This window comes from Hydra vulgaris, chromosome 01 (assembly GCF_038396675.1).
Source record: "Hydra vulgaris chromosome 01, alternate assembly HydraT2T_AEP".
NCBI classification, from domain to species: Eukaryota; Metazoa; Cnidaria; class Hydrozoa; order Anthoathecata; family Hydridae; genus Hydra; species Hydra vulgaris.
The window spans coordinates 22,938,587-22,960,613 of record NC_088920.1 but is presented as its reverse complement, the minus strand read 5'-3'; the positions used below and the strand labels follow the sequence as shown (position 1 = coordinate 22,960,613).

The window sequence follows — 22,027 nt, the reverse complement described above, 5'->3', positions numbered from 1 at the left end:
TTCGTCTGCATCTAAATCTCGAGAAGCAATTTCAAAAAAAAACGAAATCTGTAAATCCAACAAAACGACGAAACCTACTATGCAGACTTGTCGTCTGACATCATTATCGGGAAAGTCTTCGAATAATACTTCAGTTTCCAATATTTCTATTCCTCCTATTCAGCAAGACCCGAGATTAAGGTTTCAGGTTTATAGTCTTTTGGCAAATTTATCTGAAGTCTCGTGTAATTTGATAAACAAAATGCAAGATTTTGGTCAAAGACATATTTTTCCGAAAAAGAAGTTTATTGTAAATATAATTAAACGGGTATTTAAATTACTTTTTCTTAAACCTATAATTTTATTAAGAACAATGTAGCGTATGATTTTTATATATTTTAGGCGTATTCTTCGTATCTTTATTTCACTACATCAGATACTTAAATAAATAAATCACAAAATGATGTTGAGTTTTTCTGCATATTGTGTAATCAAAAGTTTACAGCTCGTAATGGTCGAACATCCAACATTAAGAAGCATATACAAAGAAAACATCGCGACATTTTGGGTAAGTGGTTTGACTCATACGACACACTAAACAAATCAAATAAAAAGCGAAACGTGCTAGATGCCGATACTTTGAACGCTATTAAGTTTTTTATTACATCAAGTTGTTTGATTAATGCATTTAATAATTCTTTTTTGAGGAAACTAGTCAAAGTTACACTTTCTTGATCAAAAAGTTTTTTGAGAAAACTTGATACCAGAAACGATGGCAAAATTATCAGACATAATTAACGAAAAATAAGACGATGCCCTGGTTGTCACCTTATTTAGTGATATATGGACATCTCCTGAAATATTGGACTTTATTGCAGTTGGTTAAAGAACAGCGATTTAAAAAAAGAAATCATCATTATTGGTATGGAACAGATGACGGGACGTCACAATGCAGAAAATATTAAATTAGGGATTGAAAAGATTATAAATACCTTTACCTTCAATAAATCAAAAATAAATGGTAATTTTTTAAAATTTCTATAGCTTTAATTACTGTAAACACAATGAATTTATTGATTACTTAAGCTATATTTATTTAACAGCTATTCATCATATCATCATCATCATATATATATTCTGAAAATAAATTTTCACGGCTATTTACAAATAGTAATGAAATACTAATCTCAAGTAAATACCTTAAAAAATTAGTTTATTTATATACAATTAATCTTAGTAATAATAATAATAATAGTATAATAAATAATAGTAATAACAATAACAACAATAACAATAATGATAATAATAATAATAATAATAATAATAATAACAATAATAATAATAATAATAATAATAATAATAATAATAATAATAATAATAATAATAAAGTAATTATAATAATTTAAATAAATCGGTATTACTTTTCATACAGCAATCGTTTTTACTTACAAAGTTACAGTTACAAACAGTAATAAACTGACAAAACGTAACAACTAACAATGACATAAAAACGACTATTGCTAAAAAAATTATAAAGATTTAGTAAATATATTAATATAATCATAGTTGTTATAATATAATAATCAAAATATATTGCAAATATTATGACCAAACTATTACATGTGATGAAGGAAGCTCATTTGTGAGACTGTTTAAGCAATTATTTGAAAAGTCTCAAGAAAATAGAGTTGAAGATACGAAAAGTTGTTATAGTGCATTTGAAGATGATCCATTGCTAAACCAAGAGGTTGCCCTTTATATTGAAGAAGCAGAAAATGAGCAGTTAAAAATATGTAAAGATGAAGTCTTAAATATTGAAATTCAAACCTCTGATGAACTTCTTGAAGTGCTATTAACTGAATCAAGGAAGCTTACTTTAACAAATGTTATTCAGTTAGCCAAAACAGCTGAGGAAGTAAACATCACTTATGACTTTAACGAAGATAACAAATAAGATCTTCATAATGCTGAGCTAATTAAAAATCTTACAATTGAATTGGGAACATCAAAACTACCGCGGTTTTCCTGCGCAGCTCATAAAACAAACATTGCTGTACGAATCGCTATTAAGAAACAAAAATATATGTGTTGTTTACTTGCGATGCTTTCAAAGTACGCAAGAAGCATAAATCAATCTATAAATAGCGTTCAATACCACATAAAAAAAGAAGCTAAATTACAAACAAGTTGTGATGGAATTCGTTGGTCAGCTGCTTTCCTAATGTTTCAGAGTTTTCAAAGTGCTTATAAAAGAAAAGCATTCGATCCGGAAAATCAATGCCCAATCGAATTAGATAAGACTAAACTATACCTACAAATCTTTCTTCCGCATACCAGTTCAACTTAATTGTACAAAAGAATCTTTCATCGATTGCTGATGTTTTGCCTGCATTGACTATTATGATTTCAAAATGGAGTAGAATGGAATTACAAGGAAATGGAAAAGAATTTGCTAACTTGTTGATTTCTCCTTTTAAATTAAAGTTTCAGTACGAACTTAACTCAGGAAATTATCAAGTAGCATTACTGTTAAATATCTCAAAGCTTAAACTATGGTTCTTTAGACCTGATTGTCAATTTATTTTTAAAGGTATTTAGTTATTAGGTAATATTATTTAATTAAGACAAATAAAAAGTTTTTAAATCTAGTTTAAAAAATAGTTCTTCAAAACCTAATTTATGAATTTAACTACTTTTATATATTAATTTATTATATTAAAGTTTGTATCTCAACCCAAAATTGTTTAGGAGCAGTAGAAAAGCTACACGAAGTTCTGAAATTCTTTACGCCTCTTAATATTTATCAATGTGTTTTAGAATCGCAACCAGGATATGAGCTTACACAAGCGAAAGAGCGATTGAGTTCAAATGATTAGCAAACTGATTCGCTCAGCGGATTTATGCTAGATGATAACTAATGCCCTGAAGCTCGGCAGCCTAATTTACAACTTGATTTACTTGAAATCGAAAAAGAAAAACTTTACTTTTTTAAGCAAATCGAAGAGAATAGGCTTGCAATGACTGTGTATCCTTCTTATGATTTTTGGTTCAAAAATTCTAAAATGCCAATGTTACGAAAGCTATTTGTCATCTTACTGAATATTCCATCATCAGCAGCTTTTATAGAGAGATATTTTAGTATATGGTCTTGTATGTGAAAAGAGACGAGGCAACATGACTGCTGATCTGATTATCAGTCACTCATTGTTAAAAGAAAACTTAAAATTTCTTGGAAGTTTAAATGATTTTTCGGATGACGATGACTCAGATAGTGAAATGTAAACTTATCATAGAAAGAAAATATATTTTTTGAACTTGAAAAGCACAAAAATAAATTGAATACATAATGCAATAGTTTCAATAATTACATTAATTTTTAATAATAACAAAACGGTTTAAATAAAAAGTTATATTATATCTTTGAATTAAAAAGTAAAAAGTATCTACTTAATAAATCGCGTTTTCTTAAAAAGACACATTTTTAAAAAATATATTAGGTAAATCGCGTTTGAGTCAAGTTTGCAAACCCATTTAAACGCATAAGTTACGTTTGAGTTACGTTCGTAAACGCATTTTATATGCGTTAGTTGCGTATTAAACGCATTTTATTATTAACGCGTATTAACGCATTTTATATGCGTTAGTTGCGTATATACGTATATATATTAGTAGTAGAAGATCACTTAACAAAAATTTATTCCATTTAACACTGTGTTTCATCAACAAAGATTCATCAGATTTCTGATGAATCTTTGTTGATGAAACACAATGTTAAATGGAAAAAATTTTTGTTAAGTGATTTTCTACTACTAATATAATTGCTCTGTTCTTTTAAGAACATTGAGCACTCTATTGTGTAGAATACTTTTTAAAGTTGTTTAAATATATATATTATATATATATATATATATATATATATATATATATATATATATATATATATATAAATTAGTAAAAAACACTTATCTAACTTTTTTCTTCTTCAACTTTAAGTTTCACCATTGCTGGATCATTAGGAAGAGTTACACCATCGCTGGATCATCTGGAAGAGTTACACCATTGCTGGATCATCAAGAAGAGTAACTCTTCCTGATGATCCAGCAATGGTAAAACTTAAAGTTGAAGAGGAAAAAAGTTACATAAGTGTTTTTTACTAATTTACTAATTTATTATTGCCCTGTTCTTTAAGAACATTGAGCACACTATTTGTAAAATACACTAACATAATTTACAAATATATATATATATATATATATATATATATATATATATATATATATATATATATATATATATATATATATATATATGTATATATATATATATATATATATATTTAAATATACATATATATATATACATAATTATACATATATATAAATATACCTGTATATATATATATATATTTATGTATATATATATATGTATATATATATATATATATATATATATATATATATATATATATATATATATAGTATATATATATATATATATATATATATATATATATATATATATATATATATATATATATGTATATATATATATATATATATATATATATATATACATATATATATATATATATATATATATATATATATATGTATATATATATATATATATATATATATATATATATATATATATATATATATATATGTATATATATATATATATATATATATATATATATATATATATATATATATATATTTAAATATATATATATATATTTTTTATTTATTTATTTTTGAATATAAAGCATAAAAAACAGCTGCGTACAAGCTAAATTTATTCTTCATAATATTTTGATCTGCTTTTGCACAGATCGTCATCAGACGTAAAATATAATACAAAAAAAAACAAAAAAAACGTTACAAATATTACAACGTCAAAGAAGACATTAAAAAGAAGCCTTAAATGATTACATAATAACGTAAATATAAAACTAGCAAATATTATTCGATTCTTTGGATAATTTTTTTAAACAGAGGTCTCCAGCTGTTTGTAGAAATTACATGGGATATTGTTTGTTTATATATATATTTATAAAAAAAGTCTGGTCTTTTTTAAAACCGTTTTTTTTGGCAGTTTATTTTCATTCCGGTTTTTTTTGGCGGTTTATCCGTACTTATTCGATTTTTGATTAAAAAGACATAAAACTGATAGTTTTTGATATTTAAAACTCTAAGTCTGTTATATCAGTTTATCTTTCTTAGGGGTTACAGGCATTTTTTGTCTCCTACTTACATTTCCATGTTAAATAAAAAAGGAAATAACATGCACCAGCACCTTGTCTAAAATGTTTATTTTTATGTTAAATAAAAAAGGAAATAACAAAAGTATTTTATTACCGTAAGATTGGGTGGCTTTGGCCCATTTTGCACCTTAATGTCTATTGCATGAAAGCCACAAAAGTTATTTCCTCAAACACTAAGTACTATTAGAAGTACATAGAAAAGACAGTTAGAACTATCTGTCTCCCATTTAAAAATTATTTACCTGAAGTATCTTTTGGGTGGTTTAAATGGTGGGCCAAAGCCAAAGTGTGTTAGGGTGACTTTAGCCCAACCCTGTAAAAAGGGACTAAAGGAAGCAAAACAAAAATAAAAACAACAATATTTAGGCAAAGAAAATAAATTTACAAAAATAAAGTGACAAAAAAAGATTTAGTAACAAAGTTCTTGGATACAGTAAATAAAATATAGGTACAAACTAAACAAGTATAGGTACCAAGTAAACAAAACAGTTTAGGTATAAAGTAAACAAAAATGACTAAATAAATGTTTTAAAAAATTTAGTGAAAAAGTTCTGGAACTGAATAAATTCCTCTTTTCGAAATTTTCTTTGGTTCCTCAATAAAATTGACTATTTAAAACTGGGAAAAAAAAAGTTGCACTGCAGGTAGTGACCATTTCCAGTTAAGTCCATTTTTTTTCATAATAGTAATTTCTGCTCCATTTTTTCTTAATTTTTTCAACTGCAGAAAAAAAATTTCGAAAGTTACTTTAAAATTATTCAATAGTTATTACATTAAGTAATATTAGTTATTAAAATAATTAATTATAAAGTTTACTAATTGATTTGCTAAATATAAATAATTCAAAATAAATAAACAAACCTGTCCAGGATTTAACTCTCCATTGCATTTAACAATTACATAACAATTCTCTACAAGATTTAACAATTTCTCTTTTTTACAAACATTTTTTGTTTTATCAATATTTTGAAAGTTCTTTTTGCCTAATGCTGAATGATCTAAAGATTCTGTATGACTTTCTACGACTAAACTTACATCCGCAAAAATTAGATTAGAAGTCTCAGCAGTTCCAGTATTTGTACTTGGGCCAGCAAAATCAATGTTGTTGGTCTCAATTGTATTTATAATACTGATAGGTGTATCTACATTATTTGAATTTAATCTACTATTTTCATTTATAACACAAGATGATATATCTGTTGAACATAAGCTTTTACCTGGGACAGCACATACTTTACGTCGCTTTGGTTTTTTAGAACCATCTGAGGGATCATCCAGTGACTTACATAAATGATCTAAAAATGATTGGCTTACTAAATCAGTAGTTGAGCCTAAACATACATTACAACATGGTAGTCGTGAAAGCACTTGAGACTTGTCTAATGGAAAACTTCCAGTTTTGCGAAAACCAGCTCTAAGGTTATCACTCCCATGTTCATTTAAGTTGGTAATTAAACGGTCTAAAAGTCTAGGAAATTCATCTTTAGGAAGATAAGCAACTCTCCTTCCTTTTCCTTTCTCCTTCCATTCACATAATATTTTGCGCCAGTTAATCTTCATAGGTCTAAAATAGGCAACATCTAATGGCTGCGTGAGATGTGTAGAGTTTGCTGGTAATGCCACAAATCCTATGTTATTGCTTTGACATGCATCCAGTACTGCAATGCTCAAATGTGAAGATACGTTATCACCTATAATGACACATCTTCCTTGAGCCTTCTTAAGTCTTGGAAGAAGTAAAGAGAAAAATCAGTCCTCAAAACATGTTGAGTCAAACCAACCACTTTTTGATCTGTTATAACGTGTTTTTGGTGGCCCATGTTCCATCCATGTATTCCATAACGACTCAGCTTTGTAAACAACATAAGGTAGCAATTCACCATTAGCATAGCCACAAACATTACAGAGAACGAGGTCTTTGTAGAATTAATTATGCGTTCAGGATACTTACATCCACGCTTTGTTAATATTTTTTTTACCTGGATCATCACTGAGATTGGTTTCATCATAATTCCATATATTATCAGGTGATATATTACTTATTTCATTTGATAATTTATAAAGTAGTTACCAATCACAGTCGTTCCTATTTCTGCTCTCTTTCTCTTTATGTTGCTTGCAAATCTTACTGTGAGTTCTGGATTTCTTTTTAAAAAAGATCGAATCCAATCGCCACCTAGAAAACTATTTTTGAACTGAGGTATAACGACGCCTTTTTTCTCTAAATACCCTTTTACTATGCATCTTAAATCGTATTTATCAACAGGAAAACCAAACTCAGATGATTTTATTGCATATGCCTTAAACATGTCTTCTTCTTTTGATGTAAATATTTGCTGACCACCATACTTTTTAGGATATGTCTGTTTTATTTTATTTTTTAATGTTAATCTAGATATATCGTATTTCAAAGCTGCTTGTCGTTGAGTAATTAAACCATTCTTTAAATCTTTTAATGCATTGTCTACCTGTTTTAAAGTATAAGTAACATATTTTCTTTTTCCACGATTCGGCTTGTAATTTTGTGGCATATTTAAACTAAGAACTAAACAAATTTCGCTATTTACTAATACAAACTGTTATACTGATTTTCTATTGCATTACTACTACAAAATTTTTCATTCCAACATAGTAACTACCATAATATATAAAAATGATCCCTAAAAAAGGTTTACTCTAATACATGGGGTGACTTTAGCCCGGGCCAATGTCACCCTATGTAGTGGGCCAAAGACAACCTATTTTTTTTTAATCTCAATTGCAAAAAAGTAATAAACTGTTAAGCTTTCAAAACGAGATAGAATCAAACTCTAATGGTTTAAATTTAATTCAGTGTATATTCCAATAAAAAACCTTCTCCAGGTACCGCTATCGATGTAAAAGTTTACATACCTAAAAAAATTCGGATTTTAGGTGCTTCTTCTGAAAGTGCAACTTACAATAATATCACAAAGACTCAAGTTAAGTAAACTAAGTTAAACTAAATAAATAATAAATTTCGCACAATTTGCTACTAAACATTAACCGGCAGCATATTTACATACTCCACAAGGCGATAGCACACATGCGCCCGCGCACGATTTTTCGTACTTTTTTATAAAGAAACATATTTTTAAATTACGTACTATATACTATACTTTATTTACCTTTGTGTTTACATTTGAAGTGTCGCTTTATAAATGTATAGTAATCAAAGAACACGTAAGTATATTAGAATAACATTTTTTTAATTAAAGTACACAACTATACAAAGATCGTGAGGGTTTATTTTAAAAGAAAAGTTGAATGTAATTAATGCCCTTCTCCATGACTTTTGGCGTTTGCTCTATCTTGGGATATATTTAAAGCCAAATTTCATTATTTTTATTTCAATTTCAATTTCATTAAGATTTATTGCTTTCAATGAAAAATAAATATTCTAATTATGAGTTTCAAATTTTTTTTTTGTTTTAGTAATATAGTCAGAAAGAAAACAATATATAGGTACAGTAAGTACTTCTTCAAAAATTTAAAAATATGTTTCTTTATAAAAAAGTACGAAAAATCGTGCGCGGGCGCATGTGTGCTATCGCCTTGTGGAGTATGTAAATATGCTAACCGGCATACCTTGAGGTATCGATTTTAAACCATTTTTAAACAAAAATTTTGCTTGGGCTAAAGTCACCCAATCTTACTATAGAAAAGTGAAATAAATAAAAAAAGTTCCATTTCCTTCAATTGCAGAATAAAAGTTCTGATGCTAAAATAGGTTGTTAACGATTTGTGGCTATGAAAATAACCGTTTTTTAAAACTTGCCTATCAATTACGGCTGCATGGTTTAATGATACTTCCTTGATTTCTTTTCTTAATACGAACCATTACTCTTTGACTTCCTAAAATTCTTTAACAACAAACATTAAAATTTAAAAAAGTTTCATTATTGTAATAAATAGTATAGTTTAAGATATAAGCATTTATTATAGAAATTATCTATTATCAAATTTTAATTCTAATAATTATACATTCAAGAAAAAAACTGTATTCAGTGTAATAAATAAATATAATTGAGTTTTTTTTTTTTTGCAAGCATAAAAAAAACATACTGTTTTGATTATGTGAAAAGGCCTCAGAAATATCAGATTGGCTACCACCAGCACCTAAAATGTATCATTAATAGAATTAAACGATAACATTAAATATCTAAATTTAAAGATGCACATCGCTTTTTCCAATATTTACCTTAAGAACAGTTATCAGCTGAATCTTCTTACAGTATAGCTTTTATACCTCTTGCACTTTGTTTTTCTTGCAGTATAGATAATCTATACTGCATCAATACTAATCTATACTATTGATTAATTGATTAATTGAATCGTCATCAGACGAGTCTTTAGATTTAAAATCGTCTTTCGATGAAACTTTGGATAATGAATCAGATGAAACGTATCTTTAAAAAAACATTTTTTAGTTACATAAAACTTTGTTTTTTGTAACTTACGCAATTATTAAAAATCTCTTTGAATCTGCAAATGATGACCTTGAGAGTCTAAACATTTGGTTTAAAGTAAATAAATTATCTTTAAATCAAGAAAAAACAAAATACATCTTGTTTCATTCCAACCAACAAAAAAACAAAATACCAAGCATACTACCATTACTAAAAATTGATAACATAAACATCGAAAGAACTGAAACTATTAAATTTCTTGGGATAATTATTGACGAAACGATTTCTTGGAAACCCCATATAAAAACATTAAATACAAAAATATCAAAAAGTATCGGCATACTTTACAAAGTCAAAACTATACTTTCCCAGGAGAATCTGAAAGTTCTCTACTTTTCTTATATACAAAGTTATCTAACATATGCTAATATTGCCTGGGGAAGTACAAATAAATCTAAATTAATTTCTCTATATACACACCAAAAACACGCATCAAGATTGATTTATAATAAAAATAAATTCACTCATGCCGATCCTTTACTTAAAAACTTGAATGCTTTAAATATCTATCAAATTAACATCTACCAAAATGTTTTATTTATGCTCAAATATAAGCTCGGACTTGTCCCAACTCATTTTACTGATAACTTTTTTCAAACCAACGCCAACAGATATACCACACGAGGAACCGGAAACTTTACATTGCCCATAAAAAAAACAAAATTTTCGAGATTTTCAATTGTATACCGTGGCCCCTATTTATACAACAAAACAATACCTCAAAATATAGAACTTACTAAATTGGATAATCTTATTGCCCTGGAGAAAAAACTTAAAGATCTCATAATTAATTAACAATTATTATAGTAGTAATACATAAAACGATACTTGATTAAGTATTCAGTTTAAATTATTTTGATGTAATATAAAAATGGTAATTTTTTTTTTTTTATAAAAAATAGAATACAAATAAGGAATACGAGTTCGTTCAATTTATTCAAGTTATTTTTTTATTAACAAATTTTCGTCATGCAGAATAACTACTATGATGAAAATTTTAACCAAAAAAAAAAATTAAAATTTTGACCGCCTAAAAAAAACAATTGAACGTCAATTTTATGTATTAGCTGGTCAGTTTGACCGCTCGACTTTAATTTCTTGTTTTCCACGCTGTAGATACATATCAGATCTCATAAATAAATAATTAGCTGTATCCCTAGTATCTTCAGCAAAAGAAGTTAAACGTGCATGACCTACTCGTGCAGTTTTGTTGGCTTTGTTCCTGGCTTCAATGGTACTCTCAGACAAAGAACCTAATGGATACTTAAAATATTTAATAAAAGAAACACCATGAACTATCATTCTATGCACAAACTGTGACATTGGAATGGCTATTAAAAACTGATCGTTAGAAATAAGATCAAACAGACGTTCAGATTTCTGCTTAAAAATTTTTACATCTGGTCTTGTGGTTGTACTGTTCATATCAATGAGCAGGTCCCTAAATAGTTTGATCATATTGGTATTCAAATTTAAAATTCCTCCAATCACAGATGGATTGTTAAAGAATTTTCGTGCGACATTGCCAGTATTGGATGTACACTATTTTTAATTGTGTTTTAAATAAGTGCTGGAATTTTTTTTTGTTTTCAATAAATACTTGGCTGTTTTTTTCTGGAATTTTTCTTCCTTGTTTCACTGCAGAAAGTTTACAAGTAGTATTGAAGACCCGCTCCATGCTGCATATCCACAAATAAAGACTACAAACTCCAAGTTTTAATATATTCTTGTCTACAAGTTTATCTTTATTCCAAATAGTTTCCAAATTAAACTCCTTAGGACTTCCTTGACATACATGACAGCACTGAGATGCTAAATTTTTTTTAAGCATTTTTGATAACACAGCATTAAGTGTTTTACCATCATTTATTGTGGTATAAATAGTTGACAAACTTGAATTTATAACAAAAGTATTTTCATGAAGTATAAACTTAATATTCTCTAAAGATAAAATTTCATTTTTTAAATGTTCAAACTTCTCTTGAATAAAACAAGCAGTCTCTTCGGCAAAACAAAACATAAGATGATGGGTTGCATCTGGACTATTTGGATTACAATTTTTCCATATTACTTTTTTTTCACTTCAAATTTCCAACAGTACAAATACTATGCTATACACAGTGGAATCATCCACACCTCTCTTCATAGTTGCTGTATTCTGAAACTCAGATTGATCCCTCTGACCATCACCTCCCGCTTTGCAAACAATGTATATGTTATTACTTCCTCCTGTGCTAAAACATTAATAGGATTATCTTCATCCTCCAAAAGATGCTCTAACACTCTAGAAACTAAATGTTTGATCGTATTGAAGAGACTACATTTTACTTCAGTTTCTGAATATTTCACATGCTCTGGATATGTCAATTTTTTGTATTGTTTTAACTTGGTTAAACCTGGTAGAACAAGATGATGATTTAGTGTAGAAATTTTTTTAAATTCAGACTATATTCTGTCTGTTAGTCTCAAATTGCAAAAAGTATGCAATGATAAATTTGGACCATATAAAGTAGACCTGGGTGCAATAGAGGGATTAGATGCAAATCTTTTTACAGCATGTTGAAGTTCTTCCAGTTCTTTTCCCTGAAGATTGTCAGTTCTTTTACGTTCCATCCTACTCGTGAGTTCTGAAAAAGATTTTCTAGGTTTTGGCGCACAAGGTGCAGTATATATACCTGCTTCAGGTGTTCCCATTGTTACAGTATTTCTTCTAAAACATGTATAAAATGTGTGTACATATATATATATATATATATATATATATATATATATATATATATATATATATATATATATATATGTATATATATATATGTATATATATATATATATATATATATATATATATATATATATATACACACACAATATATATATATATTTATATATATACGTACACACACATGTACACACGTGCACACAAACACACATACACACACACACACGTATATATATATATACATACACACATTATACGTACCTGTTTAACTTCAGTCCAAGAGCTTCAAGTATTAATTAGCCCTCCTTCTTTTTTTGATCACTCTGCTTGATGAGTTGATTACCCTGCTGAATCTGTTTTTCACCTTCTTTTAAAATAAGGTGTCTCTCCTCATATATCCTTATCTGTTGCTAAGGGTCTTTTTCTATGCCATTTATATATATATATATATATATATATATATATATATATATATATATATATATATATATATATATATATATATATATATATAATATATATATATATATATATATATATATATATATATATATATATATATATATATATATATATATATATATATATATATATATATATGAGTGATATATATTGCTAATATATGCATACAAAAACAAAAAAACACAAGTTTGTTTTTGTATGCATTTAGGTTAAATAAAAATGGCAGTTAATAGTAGAAATAATACAAGGAGGTCAGTAACTTCCATAGGCTGATATGACATAGGCTTCTTGTTGATGGAATTCTGAAAACAAAAACTTGTGTATTCTTGATTTCTTGTTAATGGTTTTTGAAAAAAAAAAACCTTAAAAACGTAAGGAAAAAACGGTAAAAACACTAACTAGTAGGTTGAAATGAAAATATCTGAAAATCGGTTGAAAATCAAACAATCGCAAATCGGTTGAAAATAAAAGTCTCTAAAATAGGTTGAGAAAAAAATCGATCGAAATTGAAAACGTCATAAATCGGTCGAATTAAAAAAAGCCAATAATCGGTTGAAATCAATTTTTGCCTCAGTAGGACATCTAAAAATTATTTCCACTTTACAGTAGATGTTTTATTTTGTAGATCAAGTTTGTAGGTGCAGGTTTTTGTAGGTTGAGCTATGCGACACGAAAAATATGACTTATGTTGAAATTGATTGCATGATTGTTAGAATATAGATGTTATATGAAAAAGCTTTATAATCAATTTTTTAATCAATAAATTTTTCAACAAACTTATAATCAATATTTTTTATAATAAATATGTTACAAAATTAAAAAAAATCTATTTTCTATTAAAAGAAAAAAAATTGCATAAGTTCTTTATTTATTAACATAGGAGTTGATAAATGAAGGACACATGTTTAATTTATTTTGCACCGTAGACATTTTTTTAATAAAAATCTTTTTTTTTGTTGATTTTAAAAATTTTTAATAAATGGACTTGTGTCCTTTTTGATGTGACAGCTTCAGTTTGTTTTTCCGTAAAAGAAGGTAAAAAACAGAATCACAATTGAGTAGCAATGTTTTCATAATATTTAATTTTATTCTTTTTATTCGAATATAAAAGTGTTTACAGAAAAATAAATACTAATACTGAAAAGGCCGGAGATTGAATGATGACTCGGGAGGTGTTGACTCTGTATTAAATGTATACCAGAATCAATACATGTTTAACCGTCCCCCTCTCCTTAAAAAATAAAACAAACAATGAGTAGAAGCCAGCTTAAGAAAGGCAAGATCTGTAAAAACTGGTTTGATAAGGTTTTAACTAAAAGTTTTAATATTGCAAGAATTTGGCGAGAAAATCTTTTTTTTTTTTAATGTTTTAATAAAATAATTTATATCATTATTTAAAAAAAGAAAATAATTTGTTTTCTAAATTCTCTTAATATTGAATATTTAAGAACCTTGGTATAGAAAAGCTACGAAATATCAACGATCGAAGACCCTTTTTTTTAGTTGCCAAATGTCCTTATAACACCCACTACCCTTTCACCTTCCCTTAACAAAAAAATAACAACAAAAAACAAACAAACAAAAAAAACTTTTTCCGTTAGCCTGAGTATTGAATCAGTCGGTTAAATTTAATATTTCTTATGCAGAAACTAAACATCTGCATAAGAAATATTAAATTTAACCGACATTTTATCGTAATCGAAATATCGAAATTAATCGATATTTTTTACGATAATGGGTTTTGAGATGAATTGCTATGATCCGATATGTTTCGATATGACTCCGATAAAATATTGTTTGGGTTTCGATATGCACGATATCAGTATCGCTTTAAGCGATGAAAATCGCATAATTGGTCGCTAAAAAATGTATAACGATATTTTTTAAGTTTCGATTTGATTCGATGCGTTCCAATAAAATACCGTTTGGTTTTGATATTTTACAATATTTTGTATTAGATATAAGTAAATGTTAAGCTGTTTTATATTAGATATTTTACAATATTTTGTATTAGATATAAGTAAATGTTAAGCTGTTTTATATTAGATATTTTACAATATTTTGTATTAGATATAACTAAATGTTAAGTTAAGTTATTTTGCAATAAATTTTCCTAATTTATTGATTAAAATATTCATAAAAACTTTAGGAAAATTTGCGTCATAAATATTATAGAATGTTTTAAGAAAATTGCTATTAGCAAAGTTGGCGTCCTGAAAATAATCAATATGGTGCCAATGAAGTGGTGCCAATTGATAATTGGTCATTAAATGATGCAAAATTTGCTTTGCTATAAATGCGTTTACAAAAGCTATTTTTTTTATCTAGTATTAATTTAGTATCTGCATTTATGGAGAAAAAAATCGGAAAATGACCTATGATATCGCATTTAATGATTCCTTTTTTAAGAGAAACGCTCAGTTTTGAAATAAGTCATTGTAAAACTCTTTAATGTTGTATTTGATGTGATACTGTAAACAATAAAAATTAAAATCATCAATTAAATAGTTTAATTTCTTTTCGTGGTTACTTTTTTTTAAAATAACTTTTTTTTGGTTTTGGTTTCGGTTTAAATAACGGTTCTACTGAACCGAAATTAACCAGCTAATTTTAATAAAAACGTTTTTAAAAACTCTCTTGGAAAAAGTTTTTGAATACTCTTTAAATTACTTAGATATACATTAAAAGGCTCTTAAAATAGTTTTTTTTTATAAGGAAAGATGTTAAAATTTTAGTTTTAATTAGTAATAAAATTGGAATTGAACAACTTGTTACTGCAAAATGCAAGTATTGTTTGCAATTTGCAAGTAGACGGACAGAAACACATATGGCATGAGATCACATTTGACAAGGAAGTATCCTGTTCAGTTTGCAGCCCTGGAGAAAAAGCGCCATTATCCTTTTGATGAGTTAGAACAGGTGCAATAAAGTTTAGAAACGATTTTACTTTTTTAATATAAATATTAACTTTTATTTTCACATGTGTTAGTTATTATTACTATACAATACCAAGATTTAACAAGATTTAACAATAAATATCAATAGCTTTCAATAAATGATGATGAATGTTTTAATATTAAGTACTTCAACAGGTTTCATATTAATTTTTAGACCTACAATGAAGACGAGGCTTATGAGCAGGTCCGAGATGATAAGACGCCATTAGTGTTTGGCAGTAAAGTTAAATAAGGAAGACTTTACGGACCATCAGCAGAAAAGGTCTAAAATCTAAAGCATTGGGTCAAATACAAGCTACAAGACCGTAAACAGCTTAAAGGAGACATTGAAATTGTCAAGTTTTTTAGCCCGTTTAAATTTGCCATTCTCTTTGGTTGAACATGAAGCTTTTAAAGATTTTTTTCACTACTGGAACCCAAATATGAATGTGAAGGCTGCAACAACATACTTCCGGTTCAAGTAAGCAAAATTTTAATTGTTTTAAATAAATTTTATATTGGTGTGGGGAGTTAATTCAATGGGAGTTCCAAGAGAATTAAATTTTTTAAAAAGCTACTTTTTTAAGACCAACCCACACCAATTTTTTTTTGGTTTTCTTAGTAGGTAACCAAATTGATATGTAACAAGAAATACCAATAATAATTAATTTTTTATTTTAATTTTAGATTGCCGTTGTTGTACAAAAATGTGAAAATCTGTGTGGATGACATTCTAAAAGAGGAATTGCCAAAGACCGCTGGATTTGCAATCTCAACTGACCTCTGGCAAAGCAGAAACAATGATGCATACCATGCCAGTACATTTCACTATGTGAGTGAAGACTTCCGTTATGTTTGTCCATGATTCAGCCGCTAATATGAAGGCGACAATTAACAAGTGCAATTTTGTAGATGCATCTCTTTTGTGTGCTGATCATCTTTTGAATTTGGCAGTTGAAGCAATTGTCAAAGAAACAAAAGGCTTTAACAGTTTGGATCTTCACGAAGCAATCCAAAGAGCAACTGAATTAAGTTCAAGATGCCACAAGTCATCTTTGTCTGAGCAAAGAATTAAAAAAGAGGTAACTAGTTTTTAGTTTTAGATCCTTTTAAGCTTTTATAGCAATTTAGTTTATAGTTTAATACAATACAAGCGCAGTTTAAACTTCTCAGTACACTTTGTAAGCAAAATTTTTCTAATGATGGCTATCATTAATAACTGATAAAATGTTAACACTTAAAAAGTAAAAACATATAACATAGTTTATATCAGTTTTTAGTAATAGTAAATAGTACTAATTACCTTTTATGTTATGTTTCTTATTATTCTATTTTAATTTTTAGCTAAAGCTGTTGCTTGATGACCGTGATGTTATTGGCAAGATGATGTTGGAAAGCATTGTAAAATTGCGTCGTATCGTAAGCTCCATTTGAAATATTCCTGGAAAAGACGACACCAAACTAGCTCCAGTCATTACTTCAGAAGATGAGTTCACTCTTTATGATGAAATTTTGCCTATTCTGAGGAGAGTTGCTGAGGTTTCATAATGTTTCTCTGCTGACAAAGAAGTAAGCATTCACCTCGTTATCTCAAAAACTTGCTTTACCCCTTGTACAAGGGAAGAGCTCTGAAAAAACTGGGTGGATTTGATGAAGCCTATGAGGCACTGATTACTCAATCCTATGCTTATCAGGAATGGATTGCAGCAAAAAGACTATTTAATGAACGGTTACATGCTGAAACCCAAGGTTATGTTTCAGAAGATGATCCTTTCTATAATGTTGGAATGGAAGAAGCTCCTGCACTTATGACTTCCTATTCTGGTCCGGCTCCAACTGCAAAGTTGGACATTGTCACTAAATGGGAAAAAACTCCCAGGGGTTGTTGGTGTGGACGTGCTGGAATTTTGGAGAGCATATATGTACAAATTTCCTCTCCTTGCTCAAGCTGCTAAAAATGGCTCTGTGTACCTGCTTCCTCAGCATCTTCAGAAAGAGCCTTTAGTGCCGATGGTGGAATCGTCTCTTATAAAAGAACAAAAATTGCAGCCTGAACAAGTTGAAAAATTGTTGTACATTCAGCAAAACTACCTAAGTTCTAGATCAAAAGATGGTTTTTAACCAGTCAGGATGAAAAAGAAGAATTGTTTGAAGAGGTTTTTACCAATGACCTGAGCTGCTTCAAGTCAGGGATCTTCTACTTCAACTCTTACATCAGCAGTTGAGATGGATGACTAACTTAAATTGGTTCATTGCCTATGTGGCGTCATTGGTCTATTTCACTGCTTAGAGTTTATATAATTTGCCATATAGTGATTTAGTGACTTCAATAAACTTTGTCTTTAAGATTAAATTTTAATATTTTTCTTATATTAAGTCACAAGCACAAACCTTAACATGTTAAACATGTCAAGTCAACAATTTATCAATTAAAACATTACTATTTTTTGTTTTTAGTTGTTTTCTGCTTCAGCTTAAGTCTTAAATTAAAAAATAAAAATTACAAATAAAGTTTTATTTCTTTTTTTACATTAAATAGTGCACTTGTCAGTAATTTATTAAAGCTATTTAGGTTTTTAAAAAAATTATTTTTTTAGTCGGAAAAAGTAATATCGTAATGAACCGATAAGTATCGTTATCGTTTGCGTTACGATATGAGTTACGATATTTATGGTCATTGAACGATAAATATCGTAACGAATCGATAAATATCAAAACTTCATCGTGCAAATTTTTTGGTTACGATATTATCGTAATATAAAAAAACTTACGATACGCATATTCCGATATCTTATCGTATCGTATCGTAATAAGAAAAGTTTCGAGACGGAGACCCTTAGCAGAAACTGTTTAATGAATGACGTCAAGCCTAATTAAGAGTAACAGCCATTTAAAAATGTATAAAGACTCTATATTAATTAGTCAATAAAAAAGTTCTAACTCACTGTTTACAATGACACTGTTTGGGTGTATGTTAACATATATTTATAAATAGATATATTTATAATAATTTAGACTGTATGTAAATATATATTTATAAATGTTTTATTTTATATTTTAACTAAGTTTATGTTTTAATTAATGTTATGTTTTAATTAATGTCGATGAAATTGATTTCGATGTATTAAAAAATCCGGAAAATTTTTTAAAAAATCAAGCAGAAGCGAAAACCCAAGGTAATTTAATTTTATGTTTTTTTAATTTACTAATTTTAGAAGTTATATAACTAAAGCACGACATAATTATTAAAAAACAACAAAGAAAATCAAATTATAAAATGCCAAAAAAGTATGAAACTTTATATAACTTATATAAATCTAGTTTTAATTTAAGGTTCACAATTTGCTTCACCTTGATAGTTCTTCTAAGATTTATTTTTAATATATTTTATATATGACGTGTTAACAATATGTAAATAAATCATACTTTATACGATGTATTTACATGTTATTATATGTATTTAGAGCGGCCGTGGCAAAATGGTTAGTATACTTGCTTTAGGAGCTAGAGATCCCGAGTTTAAAGCGAGTTCTGACCATATATCGCATTATCGGTAAGGAAGGAGGCGTATACTTCCTAGTTAAATGTTCATACGCGGTGCTCTGTGAAAAGACCCTTAAGTCTTCTTGGGGGCACCTAAAACGAAAACAAATAAAGGCATTTATAAATACAAATTATATATATAAATACATCATATACAAAATAATTTGAGGAGTCTGCTAATATGGTCATAAAACGAATTTTTTGTCAACCTTAACATATTTAAATATCTTAACAATTAATCAAAAATAAAATCAAACAATTCTCTATTACTTATTCATTTTATCAATTCTTACCTTTATTTATTTAGTCCGATAACGCCCATCGTGGAGCTTACATGAAACACAATTTTTAAAGGCAGTTTTTAAAAGTTCTATACATGATAGTGAATTGAAATGGCCTAGTAAGCAAAATTGGATTTTTCTTTTACTTATTAATTAATTTCTTAAAATGAAAAAAAACTTTTGTAGGTAAAGATATTATCAACAAATTTTTGGACAAAATGAAGACAAAACTAATCAACTTGAGAAAAAAGCACAAGACAAAAAAAAAAAAGAAAGAAAAAGAAGAACTGATTAAATCACGTCTCAAGTGTATAAACGTATCGTATCCTACCATTTAGTTTTATTAAACAGTGAAATTCTTCAAATATTTTATATGTACAAACTTAATTGTAGTTATTTTTTTTACTTTTTTTTCATTATTAGAAAATGACCCCTATCCCTGACACTATTACGTTTAACCCTAACCCTGACTAATTTAATGGTAATTCAACAGTTACTACATGTTTTTATATTATAATCGCTTTTATCTTTCAAAATGGTGACTAGAGGTATGTTCATTACAATGATACCCTCCCTTTTTAATCAGTTTTAGTTCTTTTTTAATGATTCTTTGTCCAAGTTTTTTATTTGTTACTCATATTTTTTCTTTTGTTTTAAATGTCGAGTGAGATTTTAATAAATCACATTTATGGTTTTTTTTAATATCAATCAAATTTTATTTCACCCACTTTCGGTTGTTTTTAAATGAAAATAAATTAAAGTTCACAAACAAAAACCTTTTGCTCTAAGCTTATACATATATATTGTCGTTAAAAAATAATATAGTATTTTGTTAACAAATGATTTTGTCAGAATAGTTATGTACAGTTAATTAAATTTCAACATCAACACAATTTTATATAGTGATTAGAACATCGTTTTAATAATGTATTTAAGAAACATAAAAACTACTTTTTTTTTTAAATGACACAAGGCATATAAAAACAAGTTATATACTCTGAAACTATTTTTCTTTTTTGTATTTTGAAACAATTTTAAATCGTTTTCTTTAAATAATAGTTTAATGCATAGAAATTTGATATAGGTTAGGTGTTAAAGTGCGTTTAAAGTGCCTAAGTTGCATGTTAAAGTGCGTTTTGCGGCCAAAATCAATCTATATATGAAGTGTGCATTTTTAAAAAGGTGTAAGTGCTAAAAATTAAAATTTTACAAGAGGCAATAAAAAGTTAATATTCTTTAATATGACTTATGACTTGCACAGCAAGTTTAGTGCGCATTTAAGACACTATAAGCAGTAGTATGACACCCATCTTTTGTAAAATGAGAGTCAGTGGCACATACAACCTACCTAAGGAATAAATTAAAAATGAGGGACTTCAGCATTAACACCTTTTTGGAAATTCACTCTTCATAAATAAAAGTTTTAATTACGTCGTTTATATCATTTAAATTGCATATTTAATTCAATACGAAGAGAAGAAAAAGTTTTACCACTTTGATCTTATTAAACAAAATACCGAACAAGATATTTATGTAAAACGCTGAAAAGCATTTAACTTTATCTGTCTTCTTTTTTTACTTGCGTGTGTGTTCACGATCTTAAAACACTTGCTTAATCAATTTAAAACGAAACCAAGACAAAACCTTCTACTAAACAAATTATTTTTTTTTTAAAGTTGTTTAAATAAGAGTATTCTTGTAAAATTTTACACGATTTGTTTACGATTGTAAATTGTTTATTATTTTGGATGTAATTTAGAACTTCTCAAACATAAAAATATAAATTTTTTTTTATGTTTGAGGCATTCTAAACTTTTTTTGCAGTTTTCGTTAGCAATCCTTGTAATAGAATTATGTTCTTGTATTTGCATTTGTGTTTTTCGTCAACTATAATAATAGAAATAGTAATAAAAAAAGGACCATCGTTATTGGACATTTGCCAATTAAATTTCAAAATTTGCCAACTGAAATACTAAGTAGCATTCGAATTGACAAGCTTTGTACATTTGTATAATAAGCTAAAAGTGGTCTTTGTTATAGAAAATTTTAGCTCTAGTAGTATTAGAGCTAAAATTTTCTGTCCTATATAAATATAAGTAAGTTATATATTCTGAAAGAAGGTAATAAGAAGAAAAAAAAAAGCATTGTAAATTATACAATTTTGGGACCCTATTTGGACCCGAAAAAGGATAATATATGAAAAAAATAATTGTAAAACAAAAAATATTTAACTTAGTTTTAAAATTTATTTGGGGGTTTATAACATAGTAATTATATTTAGAATAAAAACGATAAAAATATGTTAAATACATCAAGTTTCATTGGTAAATTACTAAATTATAAAATTTAGACAA

At 27.4% G+C, this 22,027-nt stretch overlaps 2 protein-coding genes across 2 annotated transcripts in view; one reads left to right on the top strand and one right to left on the bottom strand.

Moving 5' to 3' along the window:
• LOC136074251 (uncharacterized) overlaps positions 1 to 22,027 on the top strand; it is a 97,858-nt gene that overhangs the window by 24,082 nt on the left and 51,749 nt on the right. The window lies entirely within an intron of this gene.
• Positions 5,852 to 7,109, bottom strand: LOC136075210 (uncharacterized). Its single transcript, XM_065787692.1, has 2 exons — positions 6,107 to 7,109; positions 5,852 to 5,965 (listed from the first exon to the last, which is right to left on the bottom strand). The coding sequence occupies exons 1-2, from the start codon at positions 6,803 to 6,805 to the stop codon at positions 5,858 to 5,860; spliced, it is 807 nt and encodes a 268-aa protein (XP_065643764.1). The 5' UTR covers positions 6,806 to 7,109; the 3' UTR covers positions 5,852 to 5,857.

Bases quoted from the DNA above. Each gene is read 5' to 3' on its own strand.
- LOC136075210 (XM_065787692.1), bottom strand. From the start codon at position 6,805: ATGAAGATTAACTGGCGCAAAATATTATGTGAATGGAAGGAGAAAGGA. The intron at 5,966-6,106 runs GTTTGTTTATTT...TTTTTTCTGCAG, and splicing joins GAGAGTTAAATCCTGGACAG to TTGAAAAAATTAAGAAAAAA.